The sequence below is a fragment of the Monodon monoceros genome, unplaced genomic scaffold (assembly GCF_005190385.1).
Source record: "Monodon monoceros isolate NGI ecotype Baffin Bay Population unplaced genomic scaffold, NGI_Narwhal_1 Super_Scaffold_11, whole genome shotgun sequence".
Taxonomy (NCBI): Eukaryota; Metazoa; Chordata; class Mammalia; order Artiodactyla; family Monodontidae; genus Monodon; species Monodon monoceros.
Window position 1 is genome coordinate 113,335,863 of NW_021703767.1, and position 22,484 is coordinate 113,358,346.

A 22,484-nucleotide genomic window follows, 5' to 3' on the forward strand; every position below is an offset into this window, starting at 1 on the left:
GGTTTCTAAACTAATTCTGTCGATTTAACAAAGTAATGCCAATAATGATTAAGTCTGGGAAGCTGTTTTTTAAAGAAGAAAAAACAGGAAGTCAAATTTTCAAGTTACTATTCTGAAATGCCAATAGGCTAGGCTATCACTAAAAATTGGCACAGGGCTTAAAAGCTTTCTGGAGAGTAAGGTAATCTCCAGAAAGCTACATTATTCATTTTAATAAACAGTCAATGCAAATAATCTGGGCTCCCTGTATTATTTTAGCTATCAGTATCTATTATTCTTATATTTGGTGATGATTTCAGCCTACTGATTCCCTGATGACTCTGCAGAAGTCATCCCTGATGACAATGCAGAAGACAGAAAATGATGGCACCTACAGGAAAAGGGAAAGGAAGGCTTGACAGGAGCTTCGACTTTAGTATAATAACTGAATAAAACACTGGGTATCAATGGAAAGAGAGAATATCTAAATATAGGCAGAAGCAGACTGAGGGAAAGCTTCTCAACTTGCTAACTCTAATTTAAATAGTGGAGAAAACAAACAGGCCATTAGAGACCTCTAAGTCAATGTGAGGAAGGTATACTAGTTACTTATATTTTGATTAAAAGATAGTCTGCTGAAAGAATTCTGGGGAAAAAAAAAGATACCAGTCTTTCAAGTAAGGCAAAAACCAAGAATCTTCAGATATCTAGGGCAGGTTTAATAAAAATTGGCACAGAGCTTAAAAGCTGCCCCTACTGAAAATGATTTCTAAGATTTCATAAACAGGAGCCTGAAATATGGTATATATCCACACTGATACGCAAATTTATACCTCTTAAGTAGATAATGTAAGGAATTTATAGTCCCTTAAATCTCTGAATGGTTCTATTTAATAGAATCATCCTTGAAAAATACTGATAATTGCCTAATTATTAATAATATTAAAAAGTCTTAAATTTATAATAGTCAAAAATGAACAAGGCAGCTTGGTGAGATATTTTTCAAAGCTTAACACACATTAATCTTCAACCCCTGTCTGTGAAGAAAACGAATAAACAGTCCCACAATACTTTATTAGCTCATAGCCTATTAAAAAGTTTGCAGATACCTGCCAACTGAAGTTGTAGATGGTTAGAACTAATAAGGCCAGACACTACTGCTCTTCTCAACTGAAAATTAATTAAGCTAGTTGAAAAGCTAAAAGGAAGCCACTAGTCAGTTTCTACTGCGTTGGGCTTGTCACCTTGGTACCAACATGCCAACTTACAGTGAAGAATGGCTGATATAGAATATAAGTTTTGATTATATTCTGGCACTAACACACTATAGACAAGTATCCAAGTATCTGTTAAAATTCTTTGGTTCTGGACAAGAGGCTCCAAGAAGAAGAGAAAATATTTTCAACCCATGAGAAACTATAGATAAAGCAGCCTGCCTGATTTCTGATACCTTAAATGTTTCTGGTATCTAAAAAAGAAAACAGATAAGGAGTATTTAGCTGTAACAAATGATGAGCAGGCAACTTCTACAGCTGCTTTATAATGAAAAGAAATCTTTTAATTAGATCCAAATTATAAAAAATAAAGCTCAAAACTTTCTACATTGTTTTGATGAAAATAATAGGTATTATTCATATTGATGTCATGGTAGCTCATGAAAGTTAGCTATTTGAAATAAATTACCATATATCTAAAAACTATTTTATAACATTTCTAAAGAGTACTATTTTTCCTTTTTCTAAGGGAAAAGTATAAAGTACGCCCCAAAGTACTCACCCTGGCTACATCTGGTAAGCCATTTGAATGATTAAAACTTCATGCTTATTTCATGCCACAATTTACATTTATGTCTCAATTTATATTGCTACAGCTATACAATTTAAAAATTGAATTTATAAACATAGCACTATACATTTTAAAACTTCTTGTTCTACAAGTAACCATTTAAAAACATTTTTAAGTTAAGTAAGGAACACATCACCAAAAAGACAGTTTGTTAGAAAATTTCTTGAGTGATACGGTAAATCAAGCCTAAGAATTAAGACACTGTTATCATTTCTGAGCAATGTAGACCATGTCTTCACATGACATGTACATGCACATAGCAATACTCTATTCTAATGAAAGAGATGCAGTTGAGTCTAGGAGTGTTATCCAAAATATGCCAAAGGACACAAATGCACTGCCAAGCAGAGTTAAAAGAATCTAACAAAGCTTTGTGTGAGTTTTAAAAACATTGTTTGCACTCAACTTCTATTAATTAGACACAGAATGATGGAGTGCTAATAAATATTCAGCAAAATAAGTGAACAGAGCATATACTACTTAAAATGTGTATTAAGCAGAAAGATAAACCAAAGTATCTGCTGCCATACATGAACTCCAAGACTTCAGTCTCTATTTTAAAAAGTTAAAAATAAAATTTATACAACATTTCTGTGAGAAAACAAACTGTTTTAGGGGATTATAAAACAGTAATGCAGATCTGGTGAATTCTAGCAAACAAGCTTAAGGTTAAATTTTCTTGCCGAGAATTAAACAATGACTACTACTTTGATACCTTAGTCTTTTCCTTCCTCCAATTTCTTAATATGAAATAACATCTTGCTTTGAGTCACTAAGGCTTTTACAGAGAAATCATATAAAATGGCACAAAATTAAAATAACTGTAGGTAGTTTATTTTATAAAATATGTTTTTACATGAAATACACATGGGTAAGGGGATATTTCATGTAATAAAATCCAATAGAAAAAGCCCTTAAAAATACATTTTTAAGTGCAGTAAAAAGGAAAGTATGTCTATATTCTATTTAAAATATAGTTTGTCCTTTTGGTTTATTTTGCTGCTTTGTCCCATGCTAGATACCATGTGATTTTCCCCCCTCCTAAAATAATAAACATCAGTTTTAATAATGAGAAACCATTACAGTACAAAGCAGTTCATGCATACACTTTTGCATGTATGCATTCCATATGAAAGTATTCATACCTATCCCAGAGGTTCTTTGATTCCTGAATCGTGTTCAAATGGAACGCTTGGAAGAAAGCAGTTGAAGGATTCCTGTGAGATCCAAGAATCAAATGGAAATGAAGTTGAGAAAGTACAGTAAAATCACTTACTTTTCAAAAAAAGATGGAAAACTAATGAGAACCTACTGTATAGCACAGGGAACTCTACTCAATGCTCTGTGGTGACCCAAACGGGAAGGAAATCCAAAAGAGGGGATATATGTATACGTATAGCTGATTCACTTTGCTGTACAGTAGAAACTAACACAACATTGTAAAGCAAATATACTCCAATAAAAATTAAAAAAATAAAATAAACTCATTTCCCAAAAAATTAAAAAAAAAGATTTTAGATTTCTAATACCATGCAACTGCTTTAATAAAAAGAAAAAAAAACCCCACATAAGCTTGATTAAAAACATTTTGAAAGAAATTTTAAAACTGGACAAAATCCAGCAGACCCTAACAATTCAGGATCACAGTTCTAAAAAAAAGGCGTAATACAGATAAAATGAAATACTAACTAGCACCCAGTTGTGTGTGTATATATTTACATACATATGAATGTGACCAGTTCATAACCAAAATCAACAACTACTCTGTATCAGATGCCTTTATAAATCCCTACACATTTAACAGTTTAACAAAGCTGTTCTCAGGTACAGTATTCATGTAAAATTAGTTAAACAATAGCTTCACGATATGAAAATTCTTCATAGGACCTATTTGACAGGATTTGATGGTGACCAATGAGTCCTTTTCTGGGTTGGACTTGACACAATTTCCACCTTCAGAATTCATTTATTTATGGGTGGTTTCTCTGGGTTAAGGCAAAAAATGGTGCTGCAATTGGAGGGCAGCCTTCTAACTTCCTGCATTTGTACAGTGCCCATTTAAGGGGTAAGAACTTATACACCATTATCACCATCCAGTTCTACTATTCCCTGGAGACACATTCCCTAGGGCTATAACTATAGAATCTTAATGGGGCAAGCTCTCAGCAGGCTGGTTTCACCTCACATCTCAGAAGTTCTCAGGAGACTAACCTTTTGACAAACCTGCTCTCTAACAGTTCTGTCTCCACCTCAGCATATTTCCATGGTCTCCGCCACTCCCAACCCATACAATAAGGAGCCAACAAAAACTTGCCACATCACTTCTAAAATTCCTGACCGGTGCTATAGCAGAATAACAGTAGCAAGCTAAGAATACTGTATACCAGACACTATTCTAAGTGCTTTACATTTATTAACTCAATACTACAACAGCCCTAAGAGCTAGGTGCTATTATTAGTCCCATCTCACAGATAAGGAAACTGGGTCAGACAGAAGTAACTTGCCCAATGTCACAGAGCTAGTTAAGTGGCAATCTGGTCCCAGGGTTTATGCTCTTAAACCACTATGCTAAGCATATAAGAGAGTTAAATTTTAACCTCTCTAGGTCTGTCTCCATCAGTTAAATGGTGGTATTACCATCTAGCCTTGCAGGGTAATAGGTAACTAGTGCTCCTGGCATTTAGTCAATGCTCAATAAATGACAGTTATTATCTTTATCGTCAAAATGAGGTTCAGATACAACATGGCTATTCTGAGACCCTAACTAGTGCCTTAGGAGAGTCTGCAGTATTATTAGTACAATAAGAAAACTATTTCCAACTTCTACTGGAATAGCAATCAAGTATCAATGATCATCAAATAAAATACTCAATAGAATTCCATGACTTTAAAACTCATAGGACATCAAGACATATATTATCACATATATACACTAACAAACGTAAGGTAGATAGCTAGTGGGAAGCAGCCACATGGCACAGGGATATCGGCTTGGTGCTTTGTGACTGCCTGGAGGGGTGGGATAGGGAGGGTGGGAGGGAGGGAGAGGCAAGAGGGAAGAGATATGTGAACGTATGTATATGTATAACTGATTCACTTTGTTATAAAGCAGAAACTAACACACCATTGTAAAGCAATCATACCCCAATAAAGATGTTAAAAAAAAAAAAAAAGACATATATTATCAGGACTTCCCTGGTGGCACAGTGCTTCAGAATCCGCCTGCCAATGCAGGGGACACAGGTTCGAGCCCTGGTCCTGGAAGATCCCACATGCCGCGGAGCAACTAAGCCCGTGCGCCACAACTACTGAGCCTGCGCTCTAGAGCCCACGAGCCACAACTACTGAGCCCGAGTTCAACTACTGAAGCCCACGTGCCTAGAGACCATGCTCAGCAACAAGAGAAGACACTGCAATAAGGCCATGCACTGCAATGAAGAGTAGCCCTGGCTCTCCACAACTAGACAAAGCCCGCCCACAGGAATGAAGACACAAGACAGCCAAAACTAAATAAATACATAAACAAACAAACAAAACAAAACTTAAAAGACACATACTGGGGACTTCCCTGGTGATGCAGTGGTTAAGAATCCGCCTGCCAATGCAGGGGACACGGGTTCGAGCCCTGGTCTGGGAAGATCCCACATGCCATGGAGCAACTAAGCCCGTGCACCATAACTACTGAAGCCTGTGTGCCTAGAGCCCATGCTCCGCAACAAAGAGTAGCCCCCGCTCTCCACAACTAAAGAAAGCCTGCATGGAGCAATGAAGACCCAACGCAGCGAAAAATAAATAAAATTTTAAGAAGACATATATTAATCTACTGAATTGTAAAAAAAAATATTTTATAGAAGGCATTTTAAATTTTAATCAGTAGGGTATCTTTTAGATGATCCAAATCTGGGAAAGGCAGATAGACACTAGATGCCAGTGTGTCACCAAAGCAACTGTTTGATTAACTAGGAGTCTCCAGTGCGTGTACTTCTTTTTGCTTCCCCTACTTCAACTCCTTTCTGTTCTTTTAACTGTTTCTCTACTTTTCTCCTGACTAGGTCTAAGGCAATTAAAGGCGCTGATTGGACCTACTAATATCAAGAAAGAATTAAGAGGTTGCTGACTACTGTTTATTTAACAGCTTGTATCCTCTCAAGATATATTTGCCAGGCCCCTTTTTTTTCACTGTACTTAGAAAATCAGTCTGCCAAATTAAATGAAAGCCAACTAAACCAATTGAAAACTCAATTTGGCTTTTTTACCAGGCTCACCCAAGACCATATGGGAATAAGTCTGCTATTCACACAGGTCTGTTTGGAGACTCTGGGTTTAAAATAAACAGAGTGACACAAAGAGGAAGGTAGTAAATACAAGAAAATAACAAAGAGTAAACTTGGAAGTTATTCTGCAAGTCTGGAATTCAAAATTCATTAAACAACATTTACTATATATATATATATATATATACACACATCTTTTTTTTTTTTTTTTTCTTTGCGGTATGCAGGCCTCTCACTGTTGTGGCCTCTCACTGTAGCGGAGCATAGGCTCCGGACGCGCAGGCTCAGCGGCCATGGCTCACGGGCCCAGCCGCTCCGCATCATGTGGGATCTTCCCAGACCAGGGCACGAACCCGTGTCCCCTGCATCAGCAGGCGGACTCTCAACCACTGCGCCACCAGGGAAGCCCTACAATATATTTTTAAGGGAGATATTTTAGAAGAACTTCAGATCCCCTGATTTTGGAAATATATATACAAATATATTTAATTTGAATCAAATTCAAATGCCAAATAAATTGGTTTTAAATAAAGTCACATGACTGTAGTTATGAAATTCCAGAATTTTTACAGCATAGATACTAATAACGAAATGTTTCTCATAGGTCAAATGTAGAAGTGAAAAGAGAACATATCTGCAGTTAGTCGTGTATCTTGGGGGCGAGAAAAATAACTGTGAAATAAAATACAGCACTATAAATGGACTTAAAAGTCTTCAGAACATGTCAACAAATACACTTAGGTTGCAAAAGCTGGCAGTTAACAATTCCTTTTTACATATATATTCAAAATGAATAAGCCATATGGAGTTATACAATCTATGTAGTGTAAAAATTTTTAAATACTTGAGATTCCAAGGATAAACATTTAGTCTTACTATAAAATATGAAATTTCTGGTTTCTGGAATACTTAAGCTGGGATGTTATCCATAAACTGATTTTTCGCAAATAGCAACAATTAGTCTCAAAACATTGATTAGCAGCACAGATTAAAGGAGTCATGTCTGTGAAACCTAGTTGATCAAGAACTTCAAAAGAGCCGTCTATAAGTACTGAAGGGCCTGATCATCAAAGACTTCTGTTTGGGAATGGCATAAAATTGAGGAAATGAATAAGAGTTCATGGAAAACACTGTTAATGGGGATCATTTCAAGTTTACAGTCTATGAAATGTGAAGGCACCAAGAGGCAAATGATACTAAAAATGTGTTAGAAATATTGAATTTTATGCAGCTTTGGTCACAAATTCTCTTCTGCTCAAGAAATAAAATTTGAAAACAGTTCTCTAACAACATATTTGATGTCAACGTAAGCTACTAAACTCAATATAAAGCCAATCAAGCACTTCTTAGGAAGACTCACCTAAAACACTGTTTTCCTATTTGTAGAAAATTTTCCAAACCAACAAACAAAATACTTCTTTTCTCTCTGACTTTATATACTGAACAGTCTGTCATGATAATCACCAAGTACATAAAGTAGTACATGAGAAAGTAACTTAAATGTGACATATGTCTACCTGCTAAACTAAGATACTATCTTTGTAGGGTAACTAACATAATAGCGAGGAGAAACATCCGTATATATTCTACCTCAAAACTAAGCTAAAAAATTCTTGACGCTTAAGGAATGAGGTACATGAGCCCTCTCCTCAGCAAATACCTTCTCCTTCTCTTATGTCAAAGCTCAACTTCAGAAATCTCTAAATAGAAACCAGGGAAATACAGTAAGCCAAGGAACAAGGGCCATCTCCAACGTTATCATCTAGGGATTTTAAATGATTTGAAAAATATCCTTTAGGTAAAGGGTTACAACACAACAGATCAGGGCAACAGAAGCTTTTCCTTCATCCTATCTTACAGTCGGTAAAGTAATAAAACAAAACTAACTCCGGGAATATCCAAGAGCACTGGCTTTGGAGTCAGAAGGCCTGAATCTGACCTTATGCCTCGTGTGACTTAATAGCTGTGTGACTCAAATCCTTAGCGCCTCAGTTTCCGTAATCCATAAAAAAGGGGAGAAAAACACTCATTACAGTTACTGAAAAGATAAAATGAGATTATGTATACATACGGTCTGAAACAATTAAGCCTGGTCTGTGTTTAACATAGGGTTATGATTTCCAAATATGCTGTATAAAGATCAACTTTTGGTACAGTGTCTTAACATATACCAAATATTTCATCATTATTAAGGTACTACTGAGGCAAACAGAACACTTAAGGCAAACAGAATTCATAAACTTAGAACCAGGTATACCAAGCTATTTAGTACATTCCATTGGAGAATTCCACCTCTAGGATTCAGAGATCCCCCAGGATTTCCTTATACACAACTTTACCACAAGATTTTAATTAAAAATACAATAATCGCTAAAAAGCGTATTGAAATGGTTCCAAGATACATACTACTTTAGCAATAAAAGCTTCAAGAAACACCTTAACAGCAACCATAGACTTAAATGATAAAAATTTCCATTTCTCTCCGTGACATTTAAACCCTTCACTCTGATTACTGTCAAATTAATCACATCATGTTCCAAATCTGACATATTCTCACTCTTCCATATTGTTACACAAAACTGCCTTCTACTTGGAAAATCATCTGCTTCTCTCATCAGTGACCTAATATGAATGACTCTTAAGATTCAACTCTAGAGTTAGCTTCAGAAGAAAGCAAAATAATGGGTTGCTTCTGAGGACAGAAATTGGGTGGCTGGAAGACAGAGGTAGCAGAATGGCTTTCAATTTATATTCATATACTTTGAATTTTGAACTGTATAAATATATTGCCTATGCAGAGAATAAGTTGATTTTAAACAGAAATCAGTCTAACTACTTCATCCCCACACAAATCTGACTTGATGTCCTAAATTGTTCCCATTAATAACTTAAATTTACTCCATCACAGCCTATAACGTATATCAAAGTATGCAACTTCAAATCGTAATTATTTTCATATAGCCTGAGATCTTGGAGGGCAGGATAGTTTTATTTCTGTATCCCAGTACTTACTACTCAGAAACCACAAAGAAAGTTGAATGATTCACATATTGCCACTTTAAATGTTTTCCTGGGCATTCAACCTACTTAACGAGTATCTGCAAACTTCATTTTTTGTCACATAATAGTCTGGGGGCAGGAAAAGGGTTTGACCAAGAGAAAGGTTTAAGTTGGCAGCTCTCTCATGAAACATGTCTATGTATGGACTCATACTCAGGGAATCTTAAAATCTGACCAAAGGCTCAAATTCTAATTTTACCAATGAGGAAAGCCAAGAAAGTTAAATGACTTGACCAAAGAAATCAGCTAAATGGTGGAAGAGCCAGGATTAGAACACAATTTGCTGTACCACTTAACTACATCATGAGTTTTCTGGCCTGAAACAATGTCTCCTTTTCTCTGATTATATCCATGCCATCCAATTACATTTTTGGATCAAAACTAAACATTCTTGTTATGGTTTGTAGCATATCAAGAGTTGATCTGGAAAAACAGTGTACACACTGAAACATTGATGTTTCTGTGATGTATGTTTGCCATACATACTGTTTTAGGTTATGCATGATTGTTCACAAATCACTTGCATACCTCATTTAATCCTCTCAAACTCTCCAAGGTAGGTATTATCCCCATTTTTCATATGGGAAAACAAGGCTTAGAGGGCTAAATAACTAGCTCAAGGTCAAATGTCTCAAGTATGTGGCATAGTTGAATTTCAGCCCAGGCATGCCTGCCTCCATTGTCTATAATGGTTACTCATATGATATGCTATAGTACATAATTAAACACACTATTGATTTATTTGATCAGGAGCCCCCTCTCCTTTTTTTGCTTTTGTTTTGTTTTCAAAAGTTAGGTAGACCATATAACATGGATTTGTTTTGGTTTAACTTACAAAACCTGTTAGTAAAACTGAATTCTAATTCTACTTAAGAAATTAGTCAGCCTTAAACTTTGTTTTGGGTATCCTTCATGCACAGATTAAACAATTTACTTGTGTAATAATGAAGATGGATAGCCTAAACCTTTACAAAGAACATTTAAAACACACCAGCATTATTTATAATAATTGACACATTAATCGTAGTCTCTCTTCTATACGTCAATACTCTTTAGTCAAATTATAGTGAGAGCTTATAGGAAAGGCTTTAAGTAATTTAACATTCAGACTTCACTTATTTGTCTTGCCTACTCTGATGAGTATAAATCATCAAGACATTTACTAATCGTATATGTCCGAGGTGAACACTATTAAAATTATTAACTCAATCATCTACAGAATTTTCACATACCTGTCATATACAAATGTACAACTTAAAGAATGTGAGTTCATTCTTTTTAACAAACGGTAGCTTGAGTACAAAGATATAAAACTAAATACTTTTATCTGATTTGGGGCTTTAAATTTGAGAGATAAGCAATCCAGAGTAGCATATATGAAATTTAATTCACCTGATTTAAAAGCAGAACTTATGCACATACTTTTTAGAGGTAAAGCAGATAATCAATATACCTTTAATATTACCAGCCAAATTTGAAGTGTATAAATTATATCATGAAAATCACATAATGATGTATAGGAATGATACAAATTGGTTACTGTTCCTAAATCTTTACGGAGGAGTCCCAATTTTTACCCTAAGCAATGCCAGATTAAGAATATAACAAATAGAGTAATCTCAATCTGGTATGTTCAAGAATTGCTGTGGGAGGGCTTCCCTGGTGGTGCAGTGGTTCGGAGTCCGCCTGCCAATGCTGGGGACGTGGGTTCGAGCCCTGGTCTGGGAGGATTACACATGCCACGGAGCAGCTGGGCTCGTGCGCCACAGCTGCTGAGCCTGCGCTCTGGAGCCCTCAGGCCACAGCTACTGAGTCCATGTGTTGTAACTGCTGAGGCCCGCGCACCTGGAGCTTGTGCTCCTTGACGGGAGAGGCTGCGGCAGGGCACCGTGGTGAGGAGTGGCCTCTGCTCGAAGCAGCTGGAGAGGGCCCCAGAGCAGCAACGAAGACCCAATGCAGCCAAAAAAAAAAAAAACACAAAAAAACAAAAAAAAAAAACAACAACAGAATTGCTGTGGGAAAGGCCTAAATTATACCAATGATTCAGGAATGCATATTCTTTGTGATGCGGTAATTCGTATTACACCATTTAAAAGAACAGCTTCAAATCACAAGTCTACTGGTTTAGTATAAAGAAAAACCAAACTTAAAGGATTTATTCCAATTCAGGAAATTCGCTACACAGACCCCTTAAATATTGTCATCAATTAAGATTTCTTATTAAAAATCTGCTCTTCCCATTAATAAAAAATTACTTAGAAACATCATGGTTCAGGCTACATTTAACCAGACACACCTGTTTTTGTAAAGCCTCTCTTGTATTTCGAGAGTAATGCAATTAAGAAATAAATGTATCTGTTTGGAAGAGGAAATACATACTGGTCTAAAACAATTATTAAAAGAAGGAATTAGACCACTACTCCTCACTATTAACATGTGTTCCTATTCCTTCTGAGACCATATTTCATGTCATTTCACTACCTTTACTTCTGTGTTGGTTACCTGCCATTACTTCCTACTTCCACAACGCCCCAGCTTCTACCATTTCGGGAGAGAAAAGTCAAGATCCTTTTATACTGCCCTATCAACCATTCCTCAGGGAAGAGATTCACTGGTTTCTTTACCATCTGATTGGTGGGGCTGCTCTTTGTTACTAGAGGACTCTATAGAGCATGACTGCTTCCAACCTCTTTTGGTGCTGAGAAGGACTAAACTCTATTCTAAATTACCAAGTAACAGATCCATAAATCCAGTATCATGTTTTATCATTTCCAAATTAGTGCTATCAGAATTCTCAAAGAATAGATTGGTATTACATTTATTCTCATAAAGGAGAAAGCATATATCCCACTATCAGTACTGTGAAAAAACAAAAATGACTTCTTATAAAGGCAATTTAGTTCAAGATACCCTCCCCATCCCTTACAAGAAAAAGACAGTGTTAATAAATTAGTTACTTGGAGTGTGTCTTCTCCACACACATAAAAACCCTTATATTTTCTAAAAAGTTAACCAATGTTCAGCCTATACAATTTAGTTCACACAAAATTTTAAACAATGGTGTATCACTGTGAATAAAAAAGGCCATGCTCCCACTTATACAACTCTTGGTTTTAGGAATTTCAGGCACTTTTGGATCATCGGCCTTTCTGGAAATCTGTGATAATTTCCTTAACTTAGAGCCACGTTTATGACTAAAGCATATCAACATGGCACCCTGATGAATGCATCAGTATCATTTTTATACTAAATAATGATGTCACTCATACACAGGAGATACTACACTTTGATTACAAAATCCTTACTTACTTAGATAGGCCTAAGATGGTACCTGGCATGTGATTTAAACATCAACTGTAAAGCTGCAAGACAAAATTACCTCCACACTTCAATACTGATAAAGAACCATAAGCTCCCAAAGAAACACAGATTCAAGTTAAGGAGCTTTCATTTTTAAAGACTAAATGCAGTAAGACTTTTTCAGAGTTCTAAAAAGTTCCCTACAGATTTTTGAAACAAAGTAAGAGTGACAGTTCTGCCTCCTCATATACATTTACATAATCCTCTCTTAAATGTCACGTTAAAAAAAAACAACTCCATTAAAAGAAGTGTGTATATATGTATATCTCATACATACATCTATATTGATATATATGAAGTGTACAAACAAAATCTATATTTATAGCACATACCAGGACACACTATTTAACACTCAGAATTTATAATATTTTATCAGCAGTCATTAGCAAACTACACAAATAAAACTATTAACAAGATATAAAGATATTTGCCACTAGAGGACCCTTACAATCAGGTTTTCAACAGTCTTTTGGTTGCAGTTGACAGTTCACAATTGCAGCCATTCATAAGAGTTCCTGGCATGTGGCCTACAGAGTTCACATTGGTCAGCTATCTATGGAAAATGATCTGTACCGTGTTCCTTTTCCAAAAGGGCCAGTAATATTTTGCACCTCCCCCTATTTACCAAATAGGAGTCTGTTAAGCGTGTAGGTAGTTTAAACAAATTTTGTAACGTTCACTGTAAAAGTGTCTATGCATTTTTTTATGAACTATATTTTCAACCATTATTATATCCTCCAGTTTACACAAAATCAATTTGAAGAATCTCAACAACTGACCATAAACTACAATGATATATAAACTTCATGCTAATTAATACCATATGGTCAATCGGCAATGTTAACTCACAAATTTAACACTTTTCTTATTTTGTATATACAACCATCACCCCTTTTAAAGGTATGATAGTATATAAGGTCTGATTCTTTAAAATAAATGGTCTCAGAATGAGCCAATACAGATCCTTGTATTAAGTAATGCGAACAAAATCACAAGACAGAGTGCTTAATATATCAACTTAAACCACCTGATCTTTTTGTTAATCTTCCATTTTCCTTCCTTTTCTCAACGAAATAGACTGTTTACTAACGTCTTAATGGTTTTTAAAAAGGCAAACATCTTTTTTTACAAATATTTTCTAAGGATCTGAAATTTGTCAACCTATTAATAATTACTCAAGACCTCTCACTCCAATGTTTTATTTTACATCTGAATGACTGCAAATAAAATTGTACGAAGATTTTAATTTAAGAAGGCAACCGAAAATCACATTAAAATCACGATTTTGTTAGTACTATCTCCTCAAAAGTAGTCATCTCAGTAATTTAAACATACGCCTGGAAAAACTGTGTTACTTAATTTCAAGAATACAGCTTTAAAAATGCCCTCTCTTTTACAAAGGCTTTCCATTAAAAAACAAATTTAAAAAGACCCCCAAACTATTTCTACTTAATGGATTTATTCCTTCACCAGGTGTGTTGGTTCAGTGATAAAAACAGTCAAATGTGTAAGATTACATCTTGGAAACTGGCATGTTGAATTAGAAACCAATGAAAAGGCTATAACAAAAATTAGAAATGCACATTTGATAAGCAGTGAAGATTTTAAAAGACTGGGTGGGGGAGGGAAGCACCACATTGAAAATAGGACTATACACAAATGAAAACCCCTGCACTGGATTAACTGTTACAATTGATAAGAACACTAATACAGTCGTATCTGTAGTTCAAATAGTGACAAGTTTGGAAATGAGATTCTTGAAATTCAACTTTTTTAATAAAGTAGGAGAAGAAATAAATGCATCTTTGTGGTCATACCCTAAAGAATACATCCCAGAGTTTCCATTTATCAACAGATCTTTCTGCTTCATACCATATCGTCACCAAAAAGTTCTGGGGAATGTAATTACAAATGCTGTAAGCTGAGAGGTGTGAAGAGGAGAGAAAACACATTTTTCATTCATAGGTGTGCATGTGTTTTTGGGGTAGTGAGGGGTTGAGAAAACCAGTCATCATTTCTTGAAGAGATACAGTGTACAACAGGAACAGAGAGGTAGTAAGCAAATGGTTATTTACCAACCCATCACAAAAAAACTGGCTTCTGGCAGCTAGAAAAGGGAAGATGCCTGTTGACTATTACCAAAGGTGAACAAATAAACTCAAGTGGCATTTCAGGTGTGCCCCTACGTGTGAAAAGTGAAACATGGCAGAAAATGTAAAGAGGGATATTTGAGTGGCTTGTGGAATCAGTGTCTTTACTTGGTAGTCCCATCCATATAAAATTTCTCCATGACTAGCTAGCTGAGCTCACTCATGGACACGTGGTACTCTCTAAGAGTTCTTAAATGGAAGAAAGACTCCCCACAAGCAAGTCACCTACAAAAAAAAGATGAACTTTGAATTATAAAAGGCAAAGAAGATGAATTTCAGTGAGCATTTTTCAAACGAAAAGAAGTATATAACAAAAATACAAAGCTAATTCGAAATGAAAAAGAAAAGAATGTGAAGGAACTCAGAAGAAAATAGGAAGAAAAAGCTTTAACAGCTCTCATTGTAGTCTACATACCAATTATTCAAGAAATCCATAAAAATAGTTCTGCTCTTTCAACACATCTAAAATTAACCTCTCTCAAAACAAAAACCTCAGAAAATAAATTTCCAACTGTAAAGTACCTGAAACTTTCTCTGTAATTTTTAAATGTAATATCTGGTAATAAGTCAGTTTTTAAACATTTGCATTATACCACTACATCAAATTTTCATGTGACATTTCCTCAAAACCACTTAAAATCCTCATTAAACCATAACCAAACATCAATTGTAGTAGAACTGGTATAGTAATACACCAATTTTCCCTTAAACTATTTAAAAGCATCCCCCCTAAATACAGGGAGCCAATTGTTAACATTTATACTTTTACTGTAAAATTACTCTAATTTCAAGAACTACAGCTTTCACTACTGTCAAGAGTCTCCCACCTCCCTTGACTGTAGTAAAAAGATTGATGGAAGATAAGAACATCTTTCCAATACACTTTTTGCTTTAAAAAAAAAAAAAAAAAGCATCTTAAAGAAGTCACTGGGAAGCCTCCTGACCTTCTATCCTCTTTTATTAAAGGGCTGAAGAAGATATGATCTTCAAAGCCGGATTTGACATTTCACCATTATCTCTCCAGCCTTTCCAGATACACTGGAGGAGATACCTTACGTGGCTCTTTCTCTACTAGAGGGCTTTCTGTTTTTCCAGAATGGGAAATGTTTAACTAATTTTATCTCTCAGTCTCAAAACTCACACTGACAAAACACTCTGCCATTAAGTGTTCAAGTGTGATTGATATCTAATAAAGGGACAATCCTACACGGCATAACCTACTAGCCGCCACTTCTAAATTGAGAGGATTAAACTAAAATCCACCCTTCTGAATGAACAATGTTGCATTCCTATCCAATTTAGTGCTTCTAAACAACTGTGACACCAATTCTCTCCTTACACATCTTTTTTAACATCAGCAATTTAAAATTAATGTTTTTTCAAGAACTGATGAATCAATTTTACTAAACACAAACTTATTTTTATATTTAGAAACATTAAGGGCCTCAAATTGAGAAAAGAACCTCCCACAGTTGCATCCTAAACTACAATGTCCGGCCAAGCATTCCCATCAAATATTTCAAATAAGATTTCCATACCTGTCTTCATCACCATCAACAGGAATAGCTATGCTGAATACAGAGGTGGAGAGACTGTTCATAGGTGTTAACTGAAGGGGGTTTGCCAGGGCATCTGCAACAGGAGGCTTCACAACAGGCTTAATTTCAGCAATGAGAGAAAGTGGTGGTTGAGGTAGGGGTTCGGATTTTCTTCTAGTATCGTCAACTTGCCCGACTAAAGGCTGGGTCTGAGTCTGAAACTGGCTTAGGTCAGACTGCGGTAGACTCGTCGGTGCACTGGCCGTGCCTGGCGCTAAGGGCAGCCCCACGTGCTGGATGATGCTGCCGCTCCTGCTGACCGGAGGATGGCTGCCCAGCTGCTGCGCCTGGGCCAAGGGCGCGGGTACATTTGGCATAGTAACAGAAGTGGTAGACACACTAGGCACGCTGGGAGCGGGCGCGGCTGCAGGCACGTTCGGAACTCCGGGCACCACGGCGTGAGGGCCGCCGGGCACTGCCGATGGCGCGCCGCTGCCACCCATCTGCGGCGGAGGCGCGGGCTGCGACTGCCCGGCCCCGGCGGGAACCAGGCCCGACGGCGCCGCGCCTCCCACGGCAGCCGGGGGCACTCCGGCCGGCCCGCCCTGCGCGGGGCCCGGCCCCGGGGCCACGGCTTCGCCAGGCAGGGAGGCCGCGCCCATCATCTGCGCGCCCGTGGAGGAGGCGTTCTGGCCGGGGCCCCCGGGGAGGCCGGCTGCCGCGGCGGGGCCCGCTCCGGCGCCCGCGGACGAGGGCTGCGCCGGGCTGGGCGGCTGCAGGCCGGCCACGTGCGGCTGCAGGTACTCACTCTGGCCGGCGGGCTGGACGGGCAGCAGATGGCCCGGCGGAATCTGAGCCTGGGGATACGCGAACTGCTGGGGCGGCGGCGCGGCAGAAGCGCCCACGGCCGGGCCGGGCTGCGGAGGCAGGGCCAGGCCGGGCTGCGCCAGGGTTACATTCGTCAGCGGCAGCCCCTGTCCGTTGGGCCCCGGGGGGACGGAGCCAGGCGCGGCGCCCTGGGGCTGGCTGGGCGGCGGGGCTGCCATCATCTGCGGCGGCCCGGCCGCGGCTCCCGGGAACGGCGGCAGCGGAGCCGAGCTCGGAGCCACAGCCCCACCTACGGGCGGCGGCTGCGGCTGCCCAACGCCAAAACTCTGCGGCGGGGCCGGGGCGGGCTGGCTCATTTTCTCCGACGGGGGTAGCTGTGACACAGCAGTCAAGGAACTGTCAGTTCCCGAGTCGGGCCCGTGCGCCCCCGGCATGGAGGCCACCACCACCACCACGGACCCTCCGGTGGCGCCCAGGCCGCTGTCCCGATCCGCAGTCTGATCAAAAGTATTGCTGTGCCTAATGCAATCCCCGGACCGGGTCAGGACGCTGCTGTCGGAATCCCGCTCATAGTATTCCATGCACGTCCATCGGCCGCGTCTATACGGCTCCCCGCTGCCGTGGTCCAGCTTGATCACGCGGAAACGGGAACTACAAGTGGTGGGGGGCTGCGAGGGGGCGGCAGTCCCTGGCCCGGCGGAGGGGCCCGCGACCGGGGGGGCTCCGGGGGCCCCTGAGGAGGGGGCCGAGGGGGCGGCCGCCGCTAGGGTACTGGCCAGCGCCCCAGCCACGCTGCGGGCCGAAGCGGCTCCTCCTCCATTGGCGGGAGTGGCCGCCGCGGCCGCCAGCTGCCCGTCCAGGACGAGGTTGGGGGAGACGGTACCGGGAGTCTCCGCATCCCCAACATTGTTGAGCGTCTCTTCGGAGGAGCTGCGCTCGCAGACCTCCTCGGGGCCGTAATCCGTGGCCCGAGAAACGTCGAATATCTCGGAGGAGACGTCCTCTGTGCGTGACTCGTCCGGATCGTCCAGGCTCTCGGTGTCCTCGGTGATGCTAGTGGCCACCTGGGCTGTGGTGACACTGGTGATCTGGAAGCAGCTCTTCTTCTTGGCCGGCATCTTGGACATGGTGAGGAAGGCTGGAGGGCAGAGAGGCACGCCGCCTCCTCTGCGATCTTGCCGGAAACCAGGAAGGGCAGAGCAGGGCCCCCAAAGACAAAGTCCGCGTCCGCGCTGGGGTCTGAGGCCCGCCGCTGTAAGAGTCACGGGTTGATCCGTGCGTCGGTCGCTCCGCGAGACATCCTCCTCCCGTTTCCTTCTCCGTGTCGGTCTCTTCGGCTCTGCCCCCGTCTCACTCGCGCGGCGGCTCCTCCTTCCTTCTCGCCTCCCGCAGTCGCGGTGCCTCAATTCAATACCCCCAGTGGCGGCGAAAGCGCGATCCCAGGGTCGGGCCGGCTGCTTCCTCCTCGCGTCTCCGGGCCGCCGTGGTCAGTCCAGCTCGGCGCTCCGCGCGGTCAGCAGGCCTAGGCTGGGGGTGGGAGTGGGAGGGCGAAGGGGAGGAGGCGGCGGCGGCGTGAGGGGCGGTGCTGTCCCGCTCCTCGAGCCAGTGCCGGCGTCAGCTCCGGGCTCTCGGACGCCGAGAGGGAAGAAGGAGGAGTGGCGAGTCCGGAGCCGGGGATTCCTGATTCAGCCAGGAGCCGCGGGCGGGCGGCGGAGCTTCGGTGTGGCCGGGCGGCCCTCCCTCCCCGGCTCTAGCCGGAGCTCGGCCCCAGGGACATGTCGACTGTCTCTGGCGGAAACCCGCTGCGGGGGAGGGGAAAGCCGGCTCGGTCCTCCCCTTACAGGGGGAGCCACCCCCGCGGGCGGGCGGCGGCGGCGGTCTCGGCCTCCCCTCGCGGCTCTTGAGAGAATGAGGGGCGGCGGCCGGCGGGCCGGCAAGCGGGGGCGCTCTGGCTGTGTGAGGTAGCGGCGGTAGCTTCTTCGGCTCCTCCTCGGTGCGACCGGTTCGCAGGCTCTGGAGAAACTGAAATTCAAACTGCTGAAGCAGCGGCTGTAGCTCCCTCCCCTCAGCCAAGATGGGGCTGAAATGGCCGCGCCAGGGATGCTGGGAGGAGCAGCAGCCCGGCTACCGCCGCCGCCGCTGACTAAAATGCCGCCGCTGCCGCAGCCGTCGCCAGCGCCGCAGCCGCCGCCGTTCCGTGACGCACCGGCGTCGTGACGTCACCGCCCCGCCCCCTCCGGTTTCCTGCAGTTTCGCGTGGAGGCTGGGGGGGGGCGATGGGCGGGGCTAAAGGTTAAAAAAGGGGAGCGGTTTTTTTTTAATTTAAAAATTTTTTAAATTTAAATTTTGCGCTATAGGTCTTTAAGAGTTGAAGAACTAAAGACTCTTAAATTCCAAGCCTAGAAAAACTTACAGCCGCGCCAATCGAATGTTTTTATATCGGTTTATTCCGAGACACTGGAAGACGGGAGGTCATGTGCTTGCTGTGTCTAATGTTTAGCAAAATCTTAGTGAAACAAGGCGATAGGAATGGGGGCTGGGGGTGGGGGTTAGCTAGGCTAAGGAGGGAGACGGCTGGAGGAACCGAATCACTTAAAAAGTCTTTCCTGATAATAAATGTTATCCACTATAGTCAGAGGAGTGAAACGTTGAGAGAAATGGGGATGATTAACCAAGAATAGCAAGCCAGATTGAGTCAGAAAAAGGATCTTATAGCCAGAAATTCTGTGTCCAACAATGGCATCAGGAGATGGTTTCTTGCCTAGGGTGAGGTCAGTTTAAAAAAAGATTGGAGGTTACCAACATATTCCTAATTTTCCTGAGTTTGTTGTGATTCCAGCATCGAAGAGTTCATTTAAACATCTTGAGATTGTTTTTACTTTCAGCGTGAAATCAGCTTATGGGCTCCATAAATGTAGAACCTACTGCGTTAAATAGTTGTAGCTCTTTCTTTTGTTTATTCTAAAACTCCTAGTTGGAGCCAGAGTGTTAGATGTTTTGGATTGGGCCATGAACAATCAGAACAAGTTAGAAAGCACCCTTTCCTGTCCAGAAAGCAGCTATGAAAGTACTGGAGAATTTATCATTTAGTTGCCTTCTGGTGAAAGAAAATGGTAAGGCCATTCTTTTAAACAGTTAAAAAAAAAAAAAGAGGAAGGTGGCTCTTGAACTTTGACATACTAATACATCATTTAGGTAAAATCTAAAATGTCTTGATGGAATTCAAAATTTCATATCTATTACAGCTTTAGCAGTCATACCATGATGAGTGACATAAATCAGTTAATCACTGTACTCAGTTCTCTAATCTTTGAAGAATAGAAATACTTTTTATCCCAAAGGATGTTTTGGTAATTAAAATTTACAGAGAATTTTTTAGGTCCTTAGTTGTAAATAATATACAGAGATTTGTTGTTTAACTTTAGTAGAACCCATGTCCTCCATACCCAAGTGACTGAGGTTAGGATGTGAAATAAGACCACATAATAACATCCCTGTTTCTTAAGGGGGTGGGAGAGAGTAAAGTAACAAAGTGTAACATTATGCTGCTATTGTGGCAGAGATAGCTAATGGAATGTTTCAGTTCTAAATCTGTAATTTCAGTAATTGTTGGAGACAGTTTTCCATCAGTAAGGTAGATCAGCTGGTTACATCCAATATGAATTTATAAAAACTTAATTTCATTTTGGATTAATTTCCCAGATTGTTAAAAGGGATGACCATTGGGTGATGCTGACTGTGCGGCTTTTGGAAAAATAAGTATTGTATGCCTACTTGTCCCATTACATTATTTTATAACATCAACTTCTTGATTCCTTGTTATGATACTCTTAAATCGCACATTTAAAGGAATCATCTTAAAGTAATCTGTAAGACCGTTTCTCCTTAAAGAACATGTAAAGAATTTATTATGAAATGAAAATGATGACAAAGATAATTTAGAAGACATCAGTAATGGGCTATATTTCTGGTAAGGATGGGGTTAAAGATGTTAAAAGACATCTAGCAAAAAAATAAGATTTATAAAGTTAAAATGTTTTATTTATCTGTTTAAGGATTTGTGTGTGTTTAAACTAATAAAATAGTTCTCTTGAAAGTAAGTTTTCCAAAAGCTTTAAAGGCCCTAGCTTCTTTTATACATTTGCTCTTTAAAAATGTAAGGAACTTATTGCATAAAAATTCTATTAAGAAATGATAAGAATTCTGGTTGTTGCAAATAAGTGTGAAATCATTTTATAGAGAGCAAAAAATCATATAACTGCAAAAAGCTATGTAATTTCTGGTTGTTCCACAAAAAATTAAAAGCTGTCACGTAACTAATTAAAATGATAGAAAGCAGGATGTACATGCAAGTATGTGTGTGTGGAGAGTTCATAATAAGTAACTCGTAACTCTGTAGTCTAACACACTGGAACTGGGGAGATCCCTGGAGTTCCATACCTCAAGACTAGGGGTCTTACTGCAACTATCCTGGCTTCCTGTCTGCACCCAGAAACTTTAGGTGGAAACTGTGGGAATCCTTGGTTACTGCTCAAGGACCTCCAACTTGACTGTTCTACACTTTCTTCTTCCCTCAAAGATTTAATTTGAAGCAATGTATGAGAAGCATATTTAGGAAGAACAATGCAGGGGGAAAAATGACTTAGAAACTAAGGACTGTTTCCGCTGATTGGAAAAAGACAAAACAAAACAAAGCAAGAAACAACTATGGCAGCAAGATCTTTTCATCATTTGAGAGAATCCTATCCCCAAATTCTGCTAGGTTATCATCTAACCATATCAGTTACCAGATGGAAAACTGTTTCATAGTCACAACATCCTGGAATGTAAACTACAGAAATACTCAAGAAAACCTGACTTTTTATTTTTCCAATGAATGCGTATCATATTTAAGTTAGTAATGGTACATTAATCCAAACACTCTGGGATAGAGTAAAGAAAATCATATTTTCAGTAGAAATGAAGCAACTATCTAGGTTAAGAGAAGTAACCTTTAGAATTAGTACTGTCAGTCAGACGGTGACATTTATTGAGCGTTCCCTTGTGTGCATTAGGAATTGGATAGCTTGTATCCCAGCCAACAAATTTTTCTGGGATTTAGAAATAACATGTTTATTTTCTATATTTTTATCACTAAATTGTTAGAAAAATACAAAGTGGAGGACTAGTTTTCAGGTTCCAAAAAGCGTTTGCTGGAAATAAATATCAGTTTTCTGAACAAGTAGTACTGGACTTATTACTACGTTTTACCTGGGGTTCCATTTCTGGAACAATATCTTATTAATAACCCCCTGCAGTGAAGCCGTTGTGTAATATTATCCAAAAAGGGGGAAAAAAAGGTAACAAAAGAGGACTAAGGCTAATGAAATTCCATGAATACGCTTATAAAGAAAAACATAATCTGATTGAGATGTACAAACTTTGAGAATGAAGTGTGTAAAATTTTCAC

At 40.1% G+C, this 22,484-nt stretch overlaps 1 protein-coding gene across 2 annotated transcripts in view; it reads right to left on the reverse strand.

The window, feature by feature from the left end:
- Positions 1-19,143, reverse strand: part of TSC22D2 (TSC22 domain family member 2) — a 50,687-nt gene extending 31,544 nt beyond the window's left edge. The window contains exons 1-2 of one of the 2 annotated variants that reach the window (XM_029214351.1): positions 16,208-18,313; positions 2,970-3,041 (exon numbers count right to left, since the gene is read on the reverse strand). In XM_029214351.1, the coding sequence (XP_029070184.1) occupies positions 2,970-3,041; positions 16,208-18,162 (2,027 nt within the window). In that variant the 5' untranslated portion in view covers positions 18,163-18,313. Of the gene's footprint in view, positions 1-2,969; positions 3,042-16,207 lie in introns of both variants that reach the window. The other variant, XM_029214350.1, reaches the window with a different exon arrangement.
- Between the last annotated feature and the right edge of the window lie 3,341 nt (positions 19,144-22,484).